General features: G+C 46.3%; 1 protein-coding gene across 1 annotated transcript in view; it reads left to right on the forward strand.

The window, feature by feature from the left end:
* The window catches only part of LOC140399154 (protein crumbs homolog 2-like), a 239,517-nt gene that overhangs the window by 87,581 nt on the left and 127,735 nt on the right, over positions 1-24,201 (forward strand). Inside the window, exon 2 of the mRNA XM_072488414.1 lies at positions 3,578-4,279. Within this exon, the coding sequence (XP_072344515.1) occupies positions 3,578-4,279 (702 nt within the window). The remainder of the gene's footprint in view (positions 1-3,577; positions 4,280-24,201) is intronic.

Raw genomic sequence — 24,201 nt, forward strand, 5'->3', positions numbered from 1 at the left:
TGACAAGCTGCAGCTGCGCTTAAACATTACACTCCCCACACACACACATTGATTGTGGCCGAAAGGATGGGACAGATTGTGCTGGAGCGCCCATACAGCTGATGTGTCAGCTTGGCCAGTGGGCACCTGGGGGGGGGGTCACCTATACGACCCAGAGCACCAGGTTCATAGCGGGCTATCAGCGACATGCGCAGCTGCATGTCTGCCTTACCGGCTGCAGTAATGGTGCTGTGTCCCCGACCCCACAGCCCATCTCCTGGCCAACGCCCCCCAGCAGCCCCCCGGCCAGCAGCACGACTGTCGGCAAAGTATGGCGGTGTTGGGCACTGTCTGTACACCCTCTCTCTCAGCAGCCACCACGCCAGGATCACGATTTGTGATAGCCCACATGGACCATGCCGTCGGAAACTCCGCCCACCGAAGGCGGAGAATCGCGGGTGAGCCCACTAATGATATATGAATGATGTTTCAACCACCGTTTTCGGGGATGCGGAGCATCGTGATTTGGCGTCAAACCGGCGCCTGTCGCGATTTCGGAGACGGGAGCTATTCTACGCCTGATCACACGCCCCAATTTTGACGTCGGCCAACAGGGAATCATGCCCATGCTGTCTGGATACAGCTAACTAATAGCTTTAAAGCAAACTGCACACCAAAAATGGTCAAGAGGAATACCCAAGATAAGTGTGCATTTAGAATTATGTAAGATTTAGCAAAACTCCCCTTTGTAAATTGCACATGAATGATAGACGGGCAATATCATGTTATTTGCATCGTAAGTAATTAATTGTCCTTTCGTGAGGAACATTAATTACAGCATTTTTTAATGTATTTCTGCACTTCATGGATTTGGGAATGGTATTTGTGATTGTCTATCTGGTGGCAATGTTCTCGGAATACATTTACAAAAACAATTCATTTCAATGCGCATCAATGTTCCCTACAGGAGTAGACTTGGTTTTCACTTATTATGTGTCTTTCCAAATTTAAGGAACAGCAAATTCTTCTGTTAATTAACCTTTGCTTAAAATTAAACACTTGCGCAAATAAAGTAAAATGCCAGCTATTTAGCAGTTTGTTGTTTACAACTTCAGATCTACTCTGCTGAGAATTTCAAACATTGTAGGTTAAGGGGTTAATTGCCTTTATTTAAATATCATTGTAAGGGCAGAGAGAAATAATTTTCAGTTTGCTGAGGTGCATCCATCCAAGGTTTCAGAAATTGCAATTTAAAAAAAACTACTTTGACTAATATGACCTGGTTGTGGAGTGTGCATGAGACTAGAGGCTAGTTCAGTTTAACAGAACACGTTCTGCGTAAACCTCACACACAGCAGATCTCCTGTCCCCTGTGGCTGTGGAGTTTTTTTTTGCCACAGTGTAATATTACTGCAGGGGCTAATTGTTGCTTGTCCCGATGCCTCATCCATCTTCACTTTGCCAGGAAGATGGGTAAGTGGAATAAATCTTAAATGACTTCAAAGACTATTACCATTCTTTGTTGAAATGTCAGGAGGTGCATTGATGCAAAGTGAAATGGTAAAATGGTCTGCTTCCCCCAAGGTATTGTACACATCGATCCAGGCAAGAACTTATCAAACACATGGTGAGGACTAGCTGCTGAATTTGTGGCAATGCGCTGGAGTACCCAAGGGTGTGCACAAGACATCGTAATCATTTTGAGCTTATTGATGCCCCAACTTGAAATTGCATGATTTTTGGGAGATTACCGCACTATTGCATTAAATCTACCCCCATAGATTTCCCTGCACTGTATAAAATGCAGCATTTATACTGAAATTATAACGGATAGTGATCTTGGACTAGACATTCCTATGTTGTTGCATAAAAGCTACAGCTCTATATTGTGTGTGAGACAGGTGAACAGCTTTAATGCCTTGGTCCATTGACCTATTAAATCATAGAACCAAACAACACTCATAACGGCCATTCGGCATCTGTGCAAGCTGTTTAAAAGAGCTAGCCAATTTGTACAACTCCAGTGCTATTTCCCCATTAACACTGTAAAGTTTCCCATTTTAAGTATATATCCAACTCCCCTTTGAAAAGTGCTATTAAATCCACCTCCACCACCTTTTCAGTTCATAACAACTTGCTGTGTAAAGAAAACTCATTTCCCTTCTGAAGCTTTTACCATTTACTTTAAATGTATCCTCTGGCCACTGGCCATCTTACCAATGGACACAGTATCGCACCATCATATCAAAATCCCTCTTAATTTTGAACATCACTAACAAATTCCCCTTTAACCTTCTCCGCTCGAAGGACAACATTCCCAGCTTCTCTAGTCTTTCCACATAACAGAAGTGCCTCATCCTGGTACCATTTTGGGTAACTCTCTCTGCACGTTCTCTAAGGCCTTGACATCCTTCCTGAAGTATGGTGTCCAGAATTAGACACAATGATCTCGCCAAAGCCTACCGGTTATTTATGAAGCTCAACTCTGTTGATTTTGCTGATGCCATTGCTTATACAGCCCAGGATCCTGGATGTTTTATTTAAACAGCCTTCTTCACAGTGGATAGCATCATTGCTTCACCGAGCCAAGGTCCCAGGTTCGATTCCCAGCTGGGTCATGGTCTGTGCGGAGTCTGCACATTCTCCCTGTGCCTGCGTGGGTTTCCACCGGGTGCTCCGGTTTCCTCCCACTAGTCCCCAAAGACGTGCTATGAGGTAATTTGGACATTCTGAATTTTCCCTCAGTGTACCCGAACAGGCGCCCGAATGTGGCGACTAGGGGCTTTTCACAGTGACTTCATCGCAGTGTTAATGTAAGCCTGTTGACAGTAAAGATTATTATTATAACTTGCCCAGCTACATTCAAAGATTTGTGCTAATGAAGCCCCTTTAAAATTTAATAATTTAATTTATGTTGCATCTCAGTATTTCCTTCCAGACGGCAACTCGCATTAATGTTTGCTTCTGTCACGAATCTGTCCATTACATCGGTCTGTGTTCTCCTAAACTCTTTACAATAAATGTTACATATGCTTGTATTGTTCATTGCTGCTTTCTGCATCTCATTGGTAGTAGCAGAGCCTTCAGCTGCCTCAATCAGATCCCCTGGACCTCCTACCCAAACTTCTCCTACCCAAACCTCTCCAGCTCCTTATTTCTAACACCTCCTTTAAAAAAAACCTTCTCAAAATCCATCTTTTACCACTATTTCAGTCACATATCCTAGCTCTTCCACCAGTGGTTTGATTCCTTTCTTACTTTCTCTCCTCTCGTTAAAGCACCTTGGAATATTTCCTATGTTGAATGCAAAGTTCCTGTTGCTGTTAGCATATATTAACTTTTCCCCTGTTTCCTGTAAACTAACAAACAATTGTGATTGCGTACTCGAAATTCTCTTACATTTGTTTCAATCAAATTTGGCGAGTTCAGCCCCGTAAGACAAAAGTCACGGAGTTTGGAAAATTCACCATGTGCCAGAATTGATGATTTTAAGATTAATAATTCTTACCTGCAATGTTACAAGATTAACATGGGCAACTGGAGATTGATTTCATCTGAAAATATTGATGAAAATGATCTTTTCTTTTAAATCACACAGGTAATTTATGTTCCCTGCAGATCAATGAGTGCTCATCACAACCGTGCCAGAACAATGGGGTTTGCATCATTGACCAAAATAACTACACCTGTGAGTGTCAACAGGATCCTGTGATGTACATGGGAAAGAATTGTGAACTACGTTTTGATGCCTGTTATTTTCACCTCTGCATGAACAACAGCACCTGTGCGAGTACACCAGGAAGCCTACAGTACAACTGTACCTGCTTACCTGGATTTGAAGGTACTCAGTGCAACCTAAATATAAATGAATGCGAGAGCAACCCTTGCCGAGGATTTTATGTTGATTGCATAGATAGAGTGAATGGCTACAGTTGCCTGTGTTCGCCAGGGTACGAAGGGGAAAACTGCACGACAGAAACCAATGAATGCCTCATCAACTCATGCAAGAACAATGGAACTTGCTTGGATGGAGTTGGGAATTATACCTGTGATTGTCAACCTGGTTACAGGGGGATCAACTGCGAAACCGATATTGACAACTGTGCATCAAATCCTTGCTTAAATGGGGCTCTATGTGTTGAAGGGGAAAATGAATATAAATGCTTTTGTGTCCCTGGATACCAAGGAACTAACTGTGAAATTGACATCAACGAATGTGCATCCAGACCATGCAGGAATGGGGCTACATGCATTCATGATGTGGATCGATACTTGTGTGCATGTCTGCTGGGCTACAAAGGTAATTTATGTCTCCTCTATAGGACATAGTAAATTCAAGTAAAACACTTATATTGCTAATTCAGCTATTTTTTCCTCTTGGACAAATTTTACACAATAGTTGTGTCAAGCCTGTGTAGATTAATATCAGTTGAAATAATAGATTGGCAACTTGCGTTAGTGTCCAATGTTTACTTTTCTATTTTGGACCAATACAGATGTCTCTTCATCTGACCTTTAGCATCTTGTAACAATGGTTTTTGATCCAGGATTTGATAGTTACCGTCCCTATTGCATACTGATTTAAACTAAAGTACTGTACAGCAAAATATTCAATACTACAGTGCAGTTCCCTTGAATGAACGTTTTGTTCAGCACAGCTTGTTAAGCTATACTGGCCCAATGGAAGAAAAAAATGTCCTCCCTAATTGGGCCTCCTCCTTATTGGTTACATGCATTAGTTGCCACCAAGGAGGACACAAAGACAACTGAATTCAGTCTCAATTTTTGATCACGAATAGTCTGAGTAGGAGCTGATGGTATGCAACTTGTCCATTTATTTTATTTGGGCACCTCTCCTCTGATTAAGTCTCATTGATATCAGAAATTTCTATCGAGGGGAAACACAAATACGAGCCATGGTCCAGACTGGGATTGAAACTCTAATCTGGCAGGGAAATGAATGCGAAATGAAGGAACATGCGAGAGACAGAGTCTCACAAACAAACAGATCAGGTCAAACATTTGCAGCCATGAATGGTGGTGGACCTTCAGGCAATTAACCAGTGGAGGCTGCTCCACAAACATCCCCAATGTCAACGATGGCAGAGACCATTAATAGTGGAGGTTTAATGATAGTAAGGTTGTTAAACGTAAAGGAGAGATGGTTAGAATCTCTCGTACCATTGATGATTATTACCTGCCACTTGTGTGCTGAATATTTCTTGCCACTTGTCAGCCTCGGCCTGAATGTTGCCCAGGTCTTGCTGCTTGTTGGGTAGGATGCTTCATGATCTGAGGTGTTAATAGTGGTGCTAACGGGCAGCACAGTGGCACTGTGGTTAGCACTGCTGCCTCACGGCACCGAGGTTCCAGGTTCGATCCCGGCACTGGGTCACTGTCCTGACTCCAAAACCATGTCCACCATCGACAAGGCACCAGTCAGGAGTGTGATGGAGTACTTCCCATATTTGGATGATTGCAGCTCCAACAACACTGAAGAAGCTCAACACCACCCAGGACAAAGTAGCCCACTTGATTGACACATGCCCATTTACCACTGCAAACATTCACTCCCTCCACAATAGGCATTCAGTGGCTGCTGTGAGCACTGTCAATAAGATGCACTGCAGCAACTTACCAAAGTCCCTTTGACAGCATCTTCCAAACTCGTGACTTTAACCATTTGGACGAATAAGGCAGCAGCTGTGTCGGAGCACCACGACCTGCAAGCTGTCCTCCAGATCTCTCACCACCCTGACTTGGAAATATATCAGTGTTCCTTCACTGTTAACCGGTTCAAAATCCTAGAACTCCCTTCCTAACAGCACAGGGACTGCAGCGGCCACCATCTCAAGGACAATTGAGGATGGGCAATAAATACTGGCCTCACATCTGAAAGAAAAACTGACATATTCCAAATGTACCTGGTACAAGTTGCTGGTGAAGTGACATTGCTTCCTGACAATCAAATGAATGTTCCTTAAAGGGACAAGCAAAACCAAAATCCTCCAAAGGAAACTTACTAAACTGTAAATCTGAATCAGGTTCTGAGGAGAAGTGAAGCACGACAATGCCCATTGATCGCAGGAGGCCTCTGTGGTGTGCTGACCTCCCAAGGACAGCAGACAGTCAAGCCCCTCAAGGACCCCGTCAACCGTCTGCTCCCTGGACCTGTTCATGACTGGTTTGACCTGGCCCAGAAGCAGGTTGATCTCTCTCCCCACAACATTCCTTTCAGAGACGTATCCAATTCCCTTTTAAGTTAAATGCTATAGGCTCAATCACAACAGCCACTCGTGATAAAACATTTCCTCTCTTAATAACCCAAACTTGCCTTTCTGCTCTTCAAGTGATAATCTTGAGTTTGTGCTCCCTGGGTTGCTTATTCACAAGCCACTGGAAAGAAGCTTTCACCATTTACTTTCTCAAAAAATTTCCATTGTTCAAAGTAAAATCTGTATTAGATTCCAGAGTGAAATTAAACACACAGACCCAGATTTTCACCAAAATAGCAAAGTCATCGGGCCCTACCCCTGAACGCTGCATTTCCCAAGGGGGCATGTTTGAAGACTGGCTGGGTTTCACGTATGTGCAGTTTACAAAGGCAACTGGCCACTTTAATGGGCTACCTTCACTGAATTCGGATTTTGGCATTCCTGCTGTCTGGATTCCAAAGTGCGCAGGGCAGAGCTGGTCTGTTCTTTCTGCATTTGTTTTGGATGGCCAGGGTACCCCTCCTGAAAGGTGATATACCCCTGTATACTTACATTCCTTGTTGCCCCTGGTGATTATTGCGCCCAAGTGCAAGGGAAAAAAACGAGTGCTGCAGAGGTGCGCAGTGCCCTTCGTCCGAGGAAGCGTAGAGCATCGGGCTTGGCACCCTCACAGGCCCTTGACGCCAATCAATGTGAGCACCTGGAGCCCGGAGGGTTCAGGAGGAGGAGGAGGCTGTGGCATCAGCAGCAGAAAAGAAGGCATCGAGAAGGAGGACAACCAGGTTCTGCATACCAAGGGCTTGGTACCTCAACGGTTGAGCTGCGATGACAGGTATTTGTCACACGGTCCAGCAGTAATCGGAGCCACAATGCACTGACCTCCATGCCCTTCCAATGGCTGTGAAGGTGACCATTACACTAAATGTTTATGCCTGAAGCTCTTTCCAGAGTTCAACAGGAGGTCTGGCTGGTTTATCCCAGTCAGGAGCACACAGATTCATTAAGGAAGTCACTAATGCCCCGTTTGCTCCTGTCGGGGTGTGCATTAATTTCCTCACAGGTTTTGCATCGGACTCGGAAAGCCATGACCTTTACCCAAATTCCAGGCTACCCTCAGGTGCAGGGCATCATGGGCTGTGCCCATGTTACAATAAAGGTCCCAACTCCGCATGCAGACACCATCATGAACCATAAGCCCTTTCACTCTATCAATATCCAAGTGATTTGTGACCACGATAGGCCTTTTTTCAAGTGTGTATAAGGTTCCCAGGCAGCTGCCACAACTCCTCTAAAATAAGAATTTGCCACTCCCACTTCTATTTCATCCCCCAAAGCAGACCCGTAGATAGCCCCTAGAGGACAAAGGCTGCTACCCCTTAAGAAGTTGTTGACATCACCAGGAGCACCATAAAGCAGGCCATTGGCATTTTAAGGATAAGGGGCTGGATTCTCCGTTTGGGAGACTACGTCCCCGCACCGGCATGAAAACGGTGATGTTTTACGGCAGGAAAATTGGCGCAAAATGGCCACCAATTCCATGCTCTGGGGGGGAAGGGGAGGGGGGGGAGCTAGCAGCCAGGCAGCGTAGAGCTTTCAGCCTGGAGCATTGTTGGGTCCATGGCCGTGCATGCACATGGCGGCGGCCTCCAGCGGCCGCACCGTGCGACATGGCGGATGCAGCCCGCGGATCCGGACCGCAAAAATAGTCCCCCGCTGCAGCCGGCTTGCGCGCCCTGGGCTACATCCCCACAGTGCCCCCCCCTGCTCGCGGATCAGCCCTCCCCCAATTGTGCCGCCGCTGGACTGAGTCCACAGCCGCCATGCTGAGTTCCTGTCGGGTGAGACCACACGTGTCCCGTGCTGTCAGGAACTCGGCTGGTCGGTACCAGAGCATCGTAGAGCGGGGCTCAGACAATGGCCTGAGGCCGTGGGTACATGGAGTGCTCCTAGAGTACTCCGTTGTTCAGGGGGCGGAGCATGGCGAAAGCAGCGCCATCCCCGATTTTGTCATCATCAGGGATTCTCTGCCCCGTCGCCAAGCGCGATTTCGGGGATCGAAGAATCCAGCCCAGTTGCTCTTCAATATGTTCCAACAAGGCTTTTAAGAATAGCTGTATGCTACACAACAGTGCGCAGTGGAGGGACTTCCAAATATATGATGATGAGGCCAAGAGCAGAGCTCCAACCTCTGAGGAAGAAGAAGGTGAGAAAGAGGAGGAGGAGGAAGGCCATTTGGAAACAGATGAGGATGATGAGCCTGCCAATGGAAGAGCAACAAGTAGGCACGGATATGTATCCATGTACAGGATGGAATAATTACCCTGACTGGTCTTTGTTCAGGACATATTTTCATAAATTCCTCCAATATAATAACTGACTAGATAGTCTTTGACAAAATATCTCTACATGAAGATCCTTATACCTTTGCATCACAATCTCTCTCGGGACAGCCCTGCCCCACAAGGGAGTGAATAAACATCAATGAGATTGATTCAGTCGCATCGAACTGCAGCTACCCTCTCCATTGGTAAACATGGTCATCATTTTTCAAATATACATGGCAATAAGTCACTTGCAACCTGGCCCCCTCACATGAATAGCCATTGACTGTGAATGAGGTACCCATGCTAGCAACCTGACTAGAATGAAGCCATGCCCACAATGTAGATAATGACACAAACGGAGACTTAAAAACATATACTCGCTGAAATGCGTTTGTTGTATCATACACGCAGATATGGCAGCTAGCTCGTGATGATTACTCTCAACTGTGTTATAACAAACAGCTCATTGAACTTTCACTACACCCATACTGGCTCATAGCCTTGTTTAAGAAATAGGCACCGCCTGGCTTATCTATATCTTTGCAATCTGCACAAATCCCATCTTGTGACACTGGGGATTCCAATGTGGCCATTGTAGTGGGAACAGCACATGACCGATATCAGCTGTATTATACATGGCCTACCGAGATGCACTGCCGGTATGAAGGTCAAAGTGTAGCACTGCAGTGCGGATGAAAGCCGAGCACCCAGCACTCATGCTTCAGATGCACTTGCTGACCAGCATCTGGTTATGGAGTTGAATCATTAATCCTCCCTTAAAGACATGCTTAGATGGAAACTGAAAGATACAAGCCGCATCTTAGTACTTGAGCCTTTGACCTCTGGAGTCTTACGTTGTACAACAGAAAACAGAATCTCTCATTTGCCTCACCAATCAGGCCACATCCTTGACCCTGGTAAAACCACATTGAGATGTAGCTCAGTGCGCCGCCCTCAATATTACTGGTAAGAAGCGACCCACAACTTTATTGTTCCGTTTGAGCTCTCCATTGTACAAGCACACACCGAATCATGTAGAAGTGAAATTAAATATATTCAACATGTCCTCAAATGTGTCTTATACAATATGAAAACAGTAACCATGGTGAAGCCATTAGTGCTCAAGGCAAGACAGCGCCCTGTGCCCATGCACACACTTACAAAGTGCGTCTGCATGGACAGCCGTGGTCACTGGCACCTGTGGAGCAGACAAGGGCTCTGCCAGAGAGGCTGGGGAGTTGGAGGAAGACGAGACTGCTGAGGAGCTCTTGGTATCTTCGCCCTCCTCAGTGACTTCCACATCACTAAGCTGGCCTTCAGGTAAGGCTGATGGGGCTGGCTGCTGGTGTGCAATAATCACCCAATCCACCAACAGCTGGGACGATCCTGTTAAGGGCACACAACCCATCATGTGTTCCGTGGATGTCCGTGCTCATATTCTGAGCAGAACAATAAAGATAGCTGAGGGAGGCTTGCACCATTTCCTGGCCAAAATGCCCTTTTTGCATCCACTTCGAGTGTTGCTGCATGTGTCTCTCCAGGTGGCCAAACTTTCCTACCTCATGCAGTTGTGCTCCAGGACAATGTGGAGCTCATGATGGCGATAGACTCCTCCAATCTTAGTATCTGAGCTCCCACTATCTCCACCAGATGTCCACACATCTGCTCCTGATTTGACAAATACTGTGCCCAAGGTGGACCTGAAGCTCAACGTTGATGCCCCGTGGAGATACATTGCAACTTTCTTCCCTCCTCCGAAGGGCCCTGTACACGGATGTCTCTCTGATACCTCTTCCTGCAGTCTGCTGCGGCGACTTTCACCCTGTGCTAATGACTCGAAATCTATATTCCACTCCTCCGAAGTGCTGGTATCTGAGTTGGTGCTATGTAGGTTAGTATGTTGTAACACTGCGATCTCGAAAATCCTGTCTTCCTTTTGATACCCGAGGGTGATCTGGGCCCAGTGATTGTGTGTGTGTGGTGGCGGAGGGGGGGGGGGGGGGGCAGGTGTGAGACACATAAAGAGTCATTTAGATATGGTCCATCTAAGTGGGACAGCATGCTCTGGTGCATGCCGATGCCTTAGCCATGTTCCTGCTGCCCACGTGGTGTAACCCAGTCATTGTCATCCCTCACATGTCAGCAAGATAACAGCATGACCTCCAACAGTACCACCAAGACAATCTCAACACCTTCTTTATCGCCTGCTACTGGCAACTCACCATCACTCACTGACAGCTGCTCAGGCATCCTGCCGATCTCCATATATTCAGCTCCACTGAGCGTTTGAGCCTCGGGTGCTCTGACTCACTCCCAGTCCAGGCCATCTCCTGGACTCTTTTGTTCTGCAACCAGAACACGATTTTTAAAAAAATGTATATTTTTATTCTCCTCCTTTTTCACATTTTCTCCCGCATTTACACCCATCAACAATAAACAATAATCAGCAAGATATGTCAGTCCCCATAACAATAACAACGATCCCATCCGCCCACCAACCCCCAAACATCAGCCCACATGTTTACATAAACAAATGACAAAAAGGAATCAGGGATTACTCATATTCATCCTTAATATACACAGCCCCCTCCCCCCCACTAATGTTCACGACTTGTAGAACCCCTCCGAGCTTCCCCTCAGTTCGAACTCAACCTTCTCAAGGGTCAAGTCTTCCAACAGGTCCCCCCGCCACGCCAGGGCACTGGGTGGAGAGGCTGCTCTCCATCCCAGCAGGATCCGACTTCGGGCGATCAACGAGGCGAAGGCTATGACATCTGGCTCCGCACCCGTTTCCAACCCTGGCTGGTCCGACACCCCGACTATGGCGTCCCGGGGACCCGGGTCCAGTTTTACACGTACCACCTTGGAAATTACCCTAAACACCTCCTTCCAGTACTCCCGTAGCTTTGGACAGGACCAAAACATATGAACGTTATTCGCGCCCCACCCTCCCCGCAACGCTCACACACATCCTCTACTCCTTCAAAAAATCGGCTCATCCTCGCCCTCGTGAGGTGCACTCTATATACCACCTCCAGCTGTATCAGCCCCAACCTCTCACATGAGGTGGAGGCATTCACTCTCCGGAGCACCTCACACCAGACCACCTCCTCTATAACCTCTCCCAGCTCTTCCTCCCACTTTGCTTTGATCCCTTCCAGTGTTGCCTTATCCTCTTCCAAAATAGCTCCGTACACCGCTGACACTGCCCCCTTCTCCAGTCCCCTTGTCGTCAACACCTCCTCCAGCAATGTGGAGGCCAGTTCCTCTGGGAAGCTCTGTATCTCCTTCCTGGCAAAATCCCGAACCTGCATGTACCTAAACACTTCTCCCTGCTCCAGCCCATACTTCGCTTCCAGCTCCCTCAATCCTGCAAACCGACCCCGAAGAAACAAATCTTTTAGCGTCTTAATCCCTTTCTCTTCCCATTTCCAAAAACTTCCATCCCACCTCCCTGGCTCAAATCTGTGGTTCTCCTGAATCGGCATTTCCCTTGACCCTACCCCCAACCCGAAGTGTTGGCGAAACTGCCTCCAGATTTTCAATGAAGCTATTATTACCGGACTCCCTGAATATTTCCCCAGAGCTATCGGGAGCGGCGCTGTTGCTAGTGCCTTCAGCCCCGACCCCCTGCACAAACTCTCCTCCATTCTGACCCACTGAGAATCAACCCCTCTGACCAGCTCCGCACCTTCTCCACGTTCGCCGCCAGTAGTAGTACAACAAGTTCGGGAGACCCAAACCCCCTGCCTGCCTTCCCCTCTGTAGCAGCACCTTTCTCACTCTGGCCACCTTCCCTCCCCATATGAATGAGGTAATCCTTCCCTCAATCTCCCTGAAAAAAAACTTTGGCAGGAAAATCGGTACAGAACACGATTTTGTTAACTTTATATATAGCACATGCAGAGATATTGCTCTTCAATGTGTCTGTGCGTCACGTCACATCTGCTTTGTGTGCAGCTAAATGACCTATTTACACATAAAAGCCGGATTTCGAAGCAAAGGTTATGGTCAGATACTGCACTTTATCTGCAGTATGCAGATTTGACCCTGCCCGTAGACCTCTGTGTCTATGAGCCAAGTTACTCAACTTGCCAGAACACAAAGGGCTCCTGAACCTTTTGCGGCACCAACTGCGGTGATCTCCTGTGGCACTCACCACCCCTGCTGAATCTGTGCCCTCTTGGTAGTAGTGGGCAGTTTGCAATAATTTAGCTGGGTTTATGATCTCTCTTTTCCTTTAAACCTCCTCTACTGAGACCTGCAGGTCCTGCTCAGAAAGGCATGGGTCAGCTGGCCCCATCCCTTCCAAAGTGGCTCCTCTGTACAATATCCTATTCATTAATTAATGGAAATGTAAGATCAGAAGGGTCATAAGCAAATCAGAATACACTGCGCGAATTTACTGTGTGTGTTGACCTGCACTAACCATTTACATCATTACATCTCTGAATACTATTAACAGTGTTGCTGAGAGCACATGCGCTTGGCGCCACTGTCACTCCAGTATGATGTGCGGTGCTCAACTGACGGCCCCATTCCGGCTTATTCCGTCTTACTCGGACTGTTGTGCCTGCACACTGCAAATGGGAGGGAACTAACAAACAGTGTGGGCCCATCCAGAGATACAAGTGGCAATAGGGCAAGTGGATGGGGTAACGAGCATGGCAGTGCTTTACATTCTTCCGCGGAGTCTAGCCAGCTTCCTGAATCAAAGCACATTATCTGCTTCAAGTAGCGGAGACAAGACGATGCCATCTCCACGGCCGTACCTTGGGTTCAACACACTTGTGACTCGGAAGCAGCAATGACAATTCCTCCTGAGGGAAAGTCCATGATGGGCCGTCCGTTTTAGCATAATCTAACAGTTGGACAACACTTACAGTTCTGACGCTCACCTGACAAAAAATTCTCCTGCAATGCTCAGGAAGTGCAGCATTCAGGAATTACTACTCAGGCAGACAAGTCACAAAATATTCTTTTGATATGTTTTTTTATGTGTTCTTTGTATCCAGGCCCTCGCTGGCTCACCACTTCCAGGTTCACCTATGTTGACTCCATACGTAGCCTGCACATCCGCCCCCCCCCCCCCCCACCCCCCAACGCCCGCACCCCGAAAATCAGAACAGTGAGTGGCCATTTTTAAAGTTCGTGTTGACAGAACCTCACTGCCACACCCAACCAGGGAGTGACTATCTGGGCCATAGTACCAGGAGAGGTAGGAAAGCTAGTTTAAGTAAGCTTAGTGATGCATTATAGATAGATATGGCTTCCTAGAGTGTGATTGCTTACTGATGACAAAAATAATATCCATAATTGTTTGTTTCAAATTGGCTACACTTTTCTTTCTTCGCCCCAGGAATAAGCATTGTTGGAATTTCACGAGGACGAAGTAGTATGGATAAGTGAAACATGATTGAGCCCAATGACCTTTTTCACGTTCCTTATGCTGAAATGTCTTTGGTAATGAGAGGATTGTTTATCATTAGGAACCTCGCGCATGCAGTGCAGTAGCATAGTGGTTAGCACTGTGGCTTCACAGTGCCAGGGTCCCAGGTTCGCTTCCCGGCTTGGGTCACTGCCTGTGCGGAGTCGGCACGTACACCCCGTGTCTGTGTGGGTTTCCTCCGGGTGCTCCGTTTTCCTCCCACAAGTCTCGAAAGACGTGCTATGAGGTAAATTGGACATTCTGAATTCTCCCTCTGTGAACCTGAACAGGTGCCGGAATGTGGCGACTAGGGGCTTTTCACAGTAACTTCATTGCAGTGTTAATGTAAGCCTACTTGTGACAATAAAGATTATTACAAGAATTCAGAACAAATTCAAAATGGCAGCAAACATTAAGCTCTTGGGGTTGTCTGGTGCAGGAGTTGAATTTTCAATCTTCCAAGCTGAGTTTGAATACAAAGAGAATAAAATTGCACCGACATTCCATGAGCAAAATGGTTCCAGAACATTCCGTAGTGATGTGGTAAATAACTGTGTTGTGACTACCTTATATAATTTTGTTGCAGCATCAAGTTTGTTTGCGTTTTCCATTTGTCTGTGAAATTGGATGTTTGTACAAGCTAAAATCACACTTCATGACCATACTTACTCCTTATTCGATAATTATGAATGAACATCGGACAATTTGAAGAGTTTATTACTGACATACTTGTAATGAGTAATCCTAGGCCACTTGAGGATATCCATTTCTCCACCTCCTGTTTAACTAATCTATCTGGGAAATATAAAAAATTTAAGATATACAAATCTACAGCTAACTTTCTGCAAATGCATTTATAATGATATGAAGATGCCAATCGGTGATTAAGGATTGGCTAAGCACCTTGTCAGGTTTGGCCCATGAGAATATTTATACAGAGGTAGAAAGCTTGAAGACATCGGCAGCAGAGCTGTGTGTATAGTGTTCTACTCACAGGCCAAAGTGAACCTGAGAGTGGATCATGACATACTTTCCTGTCATGCTGCTATTCCTTAAAGGTACATTACAACAAATGTATTGGAGACTGTGGTGGCTTGAGACATACACTGAAGGCTTTCAGTAGTTAACAAAGGGGTTTATTGATGAAAGATAAAGGCAAAGAACTCTATACAACAGGTCTTAACACTTCAACTCTCCGGTCTATAATGCCTGGGGTCCTGCTCCCAGGGCCCCATGCAAACTCCCCGTTGGTGCTCCCAGGCGATTGGTCCTAAAAGTGGCCGTACTACCACATTCCTCCCCCTTACATCCCTTATTACAGCTACACCTAACCCTATACACAGAAGTTATAAATGTTAAAAAGAGACAACAGGGAAAGAGTCCATTAAAAAGTAAATCGGCCCAGAGATCTCTGGGTCCTCCCAGATCTCCGTACCCCTGCAAAAGGCTCAGCACTCTTTTCGGCGATCAAGTGGTCAACAGTCGGTTCTGCCTCAGGAGGCACCACTTTAATGACCAGCAAATTGGCCTCACCAGTCTCGACAGGCGCAGCTGCTGGAACAGAAATGGGAGTTGCCAGCTCCCCTTGGCTGGACAGGAATACAGGGGTATTCACAATGCCAGCTGGACTTGAGAACTCAAGTTGGTGGCCGCCACCCCTCGACTCCACAAGTGGTCAACGTGCTCTCTGTTGGTATTCCCCTTCACGCTGACGACATAAGACACCAGCCCTGACTGGGCCACAACCCGTCCTTCTAACGACGGCGAATCAGAGGCAAAATTATAGACCAAAACTGGATCTCCCACTCGGAACGGCCTGTTGTCCCTCTGCTCTGACCTTAGTCGAAATGCCGAGCGGCATGATGTTTACCCACCTACCCATCACGTTATTATTCGAAGTCGTATCTGCTGAGTGGGCAGTGCCGCCAACCACGTTAAAAATAATGGACTGTAAATGGAATTTTTACATCTTCACATACCGGGTACAGCTTCATCTTCAGCTTTCAAGGGTGACCTCTAGTGTGCAGCAGTTTCGGTGCTAAGTTGCGTTTAAAGACTTCTGCACAAGGCCACTGCTTTCACAATAAAAACTCATCTAAAATTGCTGCTTCTTTCACCCAGGGGGTTGCAGCCTCACCGATTCCGTGGTTGCCATTACCTGTCCGTAACAAACCAGCCAACAACAAATACATTGCCTGCAGAAATATAATGAAGGCCCCTCAGTTAAATGGCATTCCAAAAAAGAAATGTAAAATACACGGTCTGGAAATTAAGTAATTTTGAAGGCAAAGGTTCTTTGCTCAAGACTTCGGTCTCGGTTCTAAAATGTTGCATTTCTGCACTTTTCTGGAAATTGCAGTTGCTGTGTGGTTTAAGAAAAACATTGCAGCCAGTCTAGCAGTTTCAGTACACCCCGAAACATATTTGTAGCAATCGTGAAAGAAGGAAACACCAAAATGATCCAAAAAATTCTTTAAATACTGCGTCTTTTATCACAAATGATTTGAATTTGTTTAGTTTTTTTTTTAAATTTAGAGTACCTAATTATTTTTTTCAAATCAAGGGGCAATTGAGTGTGGCCATGCCACCTAACCTGCAGATCTTTCGGTTGTGGGGGTGAATCCCACGCAGACACGAGGAGAATGTGCAAACTCCACATAAACAGTGACCCGGGGCGGGGATCGAACCCGGGTCCTCAGCGCCGTAGGTAGCGGTGCTAACCACCGTACCAACCGTGCCACCCTTATCATTCAAGTTTGCGATTACACAAAACCTACTACCCGTGCCTCGGTGGCAGGTTCATACATAGAACAGTACAGCACAAAACAGGCCCTTCAGCCCTCGATGTTGTGCCTTTAGTCTTTCATATACACTAAAGTTTATGTTTTTGTTTAAAATAATCAAATCTTTGGTGGGTAGATCTATTGGTTCTAACAGAATGTTCTGATTTCTCTTTAAATATTAACAGTCCCCAACTGGATTGTAGCGTATACTAGATTTATATCAGCCTTTCCATATCAGTTAGTTCAAAACCACTCACCATATTCCCTTCTTCAATTGTTTACCCATCTGCAGTTTTTTATGTTTTTCTATAATTCCTTGGACATTTCATTGGACTCCAGTCACCTTTCACCTGCACAGGGGAGTTTATCCTTCAACCTTTTCAGCATTGTTTTTTTTCTCCACGTGTGTCATACCCCAACTAATATAACTGGCACCGTAAACCAGTCAGACCAGTAAAACAAGAGTTCAACAGTTCTACCACAAACTAATTTTCCCTCTTACAGACTGTTGCTAACTTTTGCCTTAGTTTAATTGCTCTGTTTTATCACCTTTGCTCTTGAGTCGCCAGGTATCTTTCTGATACCGCCACATGGTTCAAGTCCGAGTAATGATCAATAATCCAACACACCGCTTAGTAAGATTTAAATCAAAGCACATTTATTATACACAGTAATCACTACTCATGTACAAATTCTACATCTAAGCTACTTCTACAACTAACAGGCCTATACTTAACTTGGAACTGGCCCACCAGGTCAGGGAAACAAATGGCCTTTCGTTCAGGTTCTGAGCCTGCGGGATTCGAAGTTGGTACAGATTGGTAGCTAGGAGCGCCTATCTCGTAGCGAGCGTTGAAGTAAGACTTACAGTTTTTGAGCGGCTGTTGAAGAGTTAAGCGAGCTGGAAGAGAGAGCGCCTTGAACTTGGGGCTCAATTCTTATAGTCCCTAGGGGCTTCCTGCCTTTCGGGGCGGACCCTGTACCTGGTCCCAAGTGATTGGGCTTTGTCCCAATCGCTTGGTTCGATTTTCTCCAATGCTGGAGCGGTTCCCTGATCGATTGGCGGTCTTGAGGTGGTCTTTCACCTCCTTTTGTGTAGGCTTCTGCTGGCGCCGAAGGGTCTGGTTTTACTTTATGTATCAAAATGTTGCTCATTGTTCCTGGGGATTGCTCATTAGTATGCAGATTGCTGGTGTTTTGTTATGCTGATGGTTGCTGGTATCGATCTTGTCTGGCCTTTCCAGAGGTAAATACACAGTCAACCTGCAGCTGCTCGTTTTTGTCCTGTTGGCTGATTTTCCCATCAGCCTTTGCCATTCGCCATTTTCAATCGGGAGTTGGCCATTTTAAGTGGCTACAAGACGATCAACCAATTACCACAAATATACTCCTGGGACATAAACCATCCAGAATCAATGTGATCCAGAATTAGAAATTCATTTCTATCCCACAGCCATCTTAGTTTCTCCACTGTAATCAACTCCTAAACTCAATAGGTTTGGAGTTTTTAAACAAATCTGATTTCTATTATTTCCACAAAAATTATCCTCTAAATTTTCTGCACTATCATATTGTTCTGACTCCCTGGGCCAGCGTGCAGTCAATCCCAGCCCCACTAGACCAAGAGTTGCAACACAATTGAAATTAATAAATAATTCTTAGAAAAACACCCAATGTCTTTGGCTCTTGGCTGCCCAATAACTGCAATCACCAGGTCCGTAAATTTAAACACAGTTAAGTTTATTAATAACATGTTGCAGTGGTTAGGACTGCTGCCTCACGGTACGGAGGACCTGGGTTTGATCCCGACCCTGGGTCACTGTCCATGTAGAGTTTGTACATTCTCCCCGTGCCTGCGTGGGTCTCACCCCCACAACCTAAAGATGTGCCGTGTAAGTGAATTGGCCACACTAAATTGCCCTTAAATGGAAAAAAAAGAATTAGGCACCCTAAATTTATTTTCAAGTTTAATAACAATAACTATAATTAAATATGTAGCAAATGCAACGGGTTAACTATTATCCAATTCTTATCCCTCACACACTCTCTCTCTATAAAACACACACACACAAGGGGGAAAGAGGGTTGAAAGACGATGGATGGAGAGAGAGAGAGAGAGAGAGAAGGGAGGGGGAGAGAAAAGATGGAGGGAGGGAGGGACGGAGAGAGACAGAGAGTGAGTGAGTGAGTGTGAGTGAGTGAGTGAGAGAGAGAGAGAAAGAAAAGGGGGGAAAAGAAAGAGGGAGAGAAAGAGAACAGAGGGAGAGAAAGAGAGAGAAAAGAGGGAGAAAGAGAGGAAAGAGGAAAGAGAGAAAGAGAAATGCTTATTTTCACTGACATCCATAACTCCCCATGGTTCTCTGAAAAATCATCCGACATGGACAGGATCCAATCACCGTCTGTTGCCGGGCAGAAAATCACCTATTGGTCAATTCATTGGCCGCATCCCACCGATTTCCCGGATGCCGAAAAGCCGGAGTTCTGCTGTCCGATGCTCGCACAATGTTGTCTTTTTAATTCCTCACCTCCTCCGCTTGTCTTAAATATACATGTCCATGAAGCACCCATGGATCAAATGATATCAGAAAAACAAAGAGATGGTTCAGGACTGGTCATTTTCCATACGTCCTCCGATTCCTGTTGCTGCTCCTCTCAACGTGGCTTTTCAGGTGTCAGCTTGGATCAGTTGTCTGAATATTGTGGGTTCACCCTCCCATTCCTGACACAACCTAAGCTGACAATGCAGTGCAGTGTTCAGAGTGCTTCGTTGTCACAGATGCTCCTCTGGTATTTCAGGTGAATGCTTCAGCTCCTGGGGGAGGCACTCTTTGGAGAACAATCAACTTTTCGCCACGTCCTGCTTGGCATTCCTTCCTCAACTTATACCACCAAAAGAAAATAATTGGCAGTTTGCAAAACGCTGATGTGTTTATGTGGCCTACATTACAAAAGCCGTTGCGTTTCAAAGTAACCCATCGGATACGAAGCGCTTTGGCTGTTTCGGAGTGATGTCAAACAAGGTATAAATGGAACTTTTTTTTCTCTCCGTACTTTGAACTGAATAAATTTGTAAGTACTGAGAGCCCATTCATCCCATGGGCACACCGTGGAGCTGATTACATAGCTTTGAAATTTCCATAATATGTTCTCCGACGAAAAAGGCTTTTTGAATTTTAAGAGCCTGTCACGTGATAGTTACTTTGCTATTGCCACCAGCCTTAGTGCTCTTACCAGTGCTGTTGCAACATTTATTTTAACCAGTCTTTGAGCTTATAAAGTATCAGGATAATCATGCGCAATTGCTGTTTATTGAGCAGTATAAGGGTCAAAGCAACAGGATCTAAGCAATTTTTAAACTCAGCTATGTTAAACCTATGTACAACATGTGGGGGCTGGATTTAATGCTCCACTTCTGCATTTTTTAAAGGTGGAATCACATGCATTCCAGCAAGTGGACTTCTTGCCATCTACCCACCCACTCCTGATCTGTCTGAAATTTTATGGGGAGCTGGGGTGCCGATGGGCACCTTTCCTGCTCTTGGGCTGAACGATGCCCTTATCCCACCTCTGCTGGGAAGGCCCATGCCAAGCAGGAATGTCAGCAGCTTAGGCTGCAGAGGATGTGTCGGGCAAGGTTGGCGAGGGGTGGGGGAGGGCGGGGGGGGGGGGGGGGAGATCTCACTGGGTCTCACTGTACCATCCTCTTGAACCTGACCACTCACGCTACTCACCACCACGCTGAGACCCCACCCCCCTCCCCCCCACCCCCGACCCCAGACATACCTGGGATCCTGTGTGCTGGAACTTCCCAGCAGTTTCCACCACTTCTTACTGTCACCACTGATATTACAAAGGACCTGGTTGTTGTGTTTGGTGTTCATTATCTAACAAGGAATCTACAAAACTACTGGTGACTTGTCCGAACCAGGATTTTATTAATGCACACGTGGTAAGGTAGCGATCTGATACAGAGCAAGTTATCATGGAGTTTCTTTAGACTCCCCTTGAACTACCCCATGCACAACTGTCCTCATGTACGTCTTATAACCATCTCAGGATCACCAGTTCTGCCCTGGCTTACATCTGAGTGTCTTGTCACATGACCACTGTCCCGAGACCTCATGGTGGATCTGTACCACCACCTGCTGGTTGGAGGTCGCACCACCAACTTTATACACTAGTGTTTACAGGCAAATCGCCACATCCCCCTTCCTTAGGCAATATCAATATTTACGTACAAGCATGATTGCTATCTTCACTTTACACATTTGTGATATGGATAACAATTTTTTTAAAAGAAAATATGTTATTGAAGCATTTGTAATTTTCACAATTTAACATATTGACATTTCTAAAACAACCGCGAGTCAATGCACAAAATACCCACTAAAATAACAACAAACAATAAACTACGTAACCCACTTTTCCCGCCCTCTCCCCAATTACCCGTATACTAAATTCCCTGTCCTTATTTAACATTACCATGCCTTCTATTTTCCTACCCCCCTCCCCCCCCCCCCACCCCACCCCCCCGCACTTTTTCCTTTTCCCCCCTTACTGCTGACGTTCAGATTTTGTTAAAGAAATCGATGAATGGCTGCCAAATCCGGGCGAATCCCTGTATTGATCCTCTTAGAGCAAACTTGATTTTCTCCAGACTGAGAAACTCTACCATATCACTGACCCACACTGCTGATTTAGGGGGCTCTGAGTCCCTCCATCTCAGCAAGATCCGTCTCCGGGCCACCAGGGAGCAGAAGGACAGGATTTCAGCCTCCCTCACCCCCTTTGCCCCCGGTTCTTCCGATATCCAAAATATTGTTAATTCCAGGAATTCCAACATAACATCGGCAAATCCCTGCCAGAATTCCCTCAGTTTCGGACATGCCCAAAATATATGAACAAGGTTAGCCGGGCTACCCCCACACCGCCCACATCTGTCCTCCACCTCCTCGAAGAACCTACTCATCCGAGCTACTGTCATGTTGGCTCTGTGGACTACCTTGAACTAAATCAAGCTGAGTCTAGCACAGGACGGGGATGCATTTACCCTTTTAAAAAAAAAAAATAGCTCTATTCTCCTCCTTTTTCACATTTTCTCCCGCATTTACACCCATCAAAAATAAACAATAATCAGCAAGATATGTCAAGATATGTCAATCCCCATAATAACAACGATCCTATCCGCCCACCAACACACAAACATCAGCCTGCATGTTTACATAAACAAATGACAAAAAGGAATCAGGGATTACCCTTAATCTACACAGCCCCCCTCCCCCAACTAATGTTCGATGTTATCCAGTTCTTGAAAGTGCATAATAAATAATGCCCATGACTTGTAGAACCCCTCCGAGCTTCCCCTCAGTTTGAACTTAACCTTCTCAAGGGTCAAGTATTCCAACAGGTCCCCCCGCTGTGCCAGGGCACTGGGTGGAGAGGCTGCTCTCCATCCCAGCAGGAGCCGCCTTCGGTCGATCAACGAGGCGAAGGCTATGATATCTGCCTCCGCTCCCGTTTCCAACCCTGGCTAATCCGACACCCCAAATATGGCCTCCTGGGGACCCGGGTCCAGTTTCACACGCACCAACTTGGAAATTACCCTAAACACCTCCTTCCAGTACTCCCCTAGCTTTGGACAGGACAAGGCTTTTCCCACAGTTCAGTTTCCAGCTCCCCTCCTAGCTCCTCCTCCCACTTCCTCTTCACCTCTCTGATAGGGGCCCCTTCCCACTCTAACAATTCCCTGTATATGTCTGAAACCTTCCCACCTCCAACCCCTGTTTTTGACAGCACTTTATAAGAACATAAGAACTAGGAGCAGGAGTAGGCCATCTGGCCCCTCGAGCCTGCTCCACCATTCAATGAGATCATGGCTGATCTTTTGTGGACTCAGCTCCACTTTCCAGCCCGAACACCACAACCCTTAATCCCTTTATTCTTCAAAAAACTATCTATCTTTATCTTAAAAACATTTAATGAAGGAGCCTCTACTGCTTCACTGGGCAAGGAATTCCATAGATTCACAACCCTTTGGGTGAAGAAGTTCCTCCTAAACTCAGTCATAAATCTACTTCCCCTTATTTTGAGGTTATGCCCCCTAGTTCTGCTTTCACCCGCCAGTGGAAACAACCTGCCTGCATCTATCCTATCTATTCCCTTCATAATCTTATATGTTTCTATAAGATCCCCCTCATCCTTCTAAATTCCAACGAGTACAGTCCCAGTCTACTCAACCTCTCCTCGTAAGCCAACCCCTTCAGCTCTGGGATTAACCTAGTGAATCTCTTCTGCACACCCTCCAGTGCCAGTACGTTCTTTCTCAAGTAAGGAGACCAAAACTGAACACAATACTCCAGGTGTGGCCTCACTAACACCTTATACAATTGCAGCAGAACCTCCCTAGTCTTAAACTCCATCCCTCTAGCAATGAAGGCCAAAATTCCATTTGCCTTCTTAATCACCTGTTGCACCTGAAAACCAACTTTTTGTGACTCATGCACTAGCACGCCCAGGTCTCTCTGCACAGCAGCATGTTTTAATATTTTATCATTTAAATAATAATCCCTTTTGCTATTATTCCTACCAAAATGGATAACTTCACATTTGTCAATATTGTATTCCATCTGCCAGACCCTAGCCCATTCACTTAGCCTATCCAAATCCCTCTGCAGACTTGTAGTATCCTCTGCACTTTTTGCTTTATCCTGTAGTCCCCTCAGGGGGAGGCGAGGGAAGCTTGGGACCTGTCTCCGTACAAAGTCCCGCACTTGAAGATACCGAAACCCATTCCCATCTGGAAAATCAAACTCCTCCTCTAATGTCTCCAAGATCGGAAAGCCCTCCTGGAAGAATAGAGCCCCAAACCTCTCAATCCCTGCCCGCTGCCATACCTTAAAGCCCCCATCCAGCCCCCCCCCCCCCCCAACCCCGGGACAAACTGGTGATTGTCACAGATCGGTGACCACACTGACGCCCCCTCCAGTCTCATATGCTGCCTCCATTGCCCCCACACCCTCAGGGCTGCCACCAAGCCCAGGATATGTGGAGTACCGAGCCAGCGAGAACGGTAGGGGCACAGTCAGTACAGCCTCCAGACTCGTACCTTTGCAGGATGCTGCCTACATCCCCTCCTAGACCGACCCCTCCCCCACTACCACTTCCTGACCATCGATATGTTGGCAACCCAGTAATAGTTAATAAAGCTCGGGAGAGCCAATCCTCCTTCCACGCGGGCCCGTTCCAGGAGTGTCCTCTTTACTCTCGGGGTTTTACTCGCCCAGATAAATCTCGATATCGCCACAGTTATACTTCAGAAAAAAGCCTTTGGGACAAAAATCAGGAGACACTGAAAAAAGGAAAGCAGTCTCGAAAGGACAGTTACCTTCACTGTCTGAACCCTCCCCGCCAGCGTCAGTGGGAGCATGTCCCGTCTACAAAAATCCCTTCTCATTTGATCCACTGCTTTGCCC

The sequence above is a fragment of the Scyliorhinus torazame genome, chromosome 22 (assembly GCF_047496885.1).
Source record: "Scyliorhinus torazame isolate Kashiwa2021f chromosome 22, sScyTor2.1, whole genome shotgun sequence".
NCBI lineage: Eukaryota > Metazoa > Chordata > Chondrichthyes > Carcharhiniformes > Scyliorhinidae > Scyliorhinus > Scyliorhinus torazame.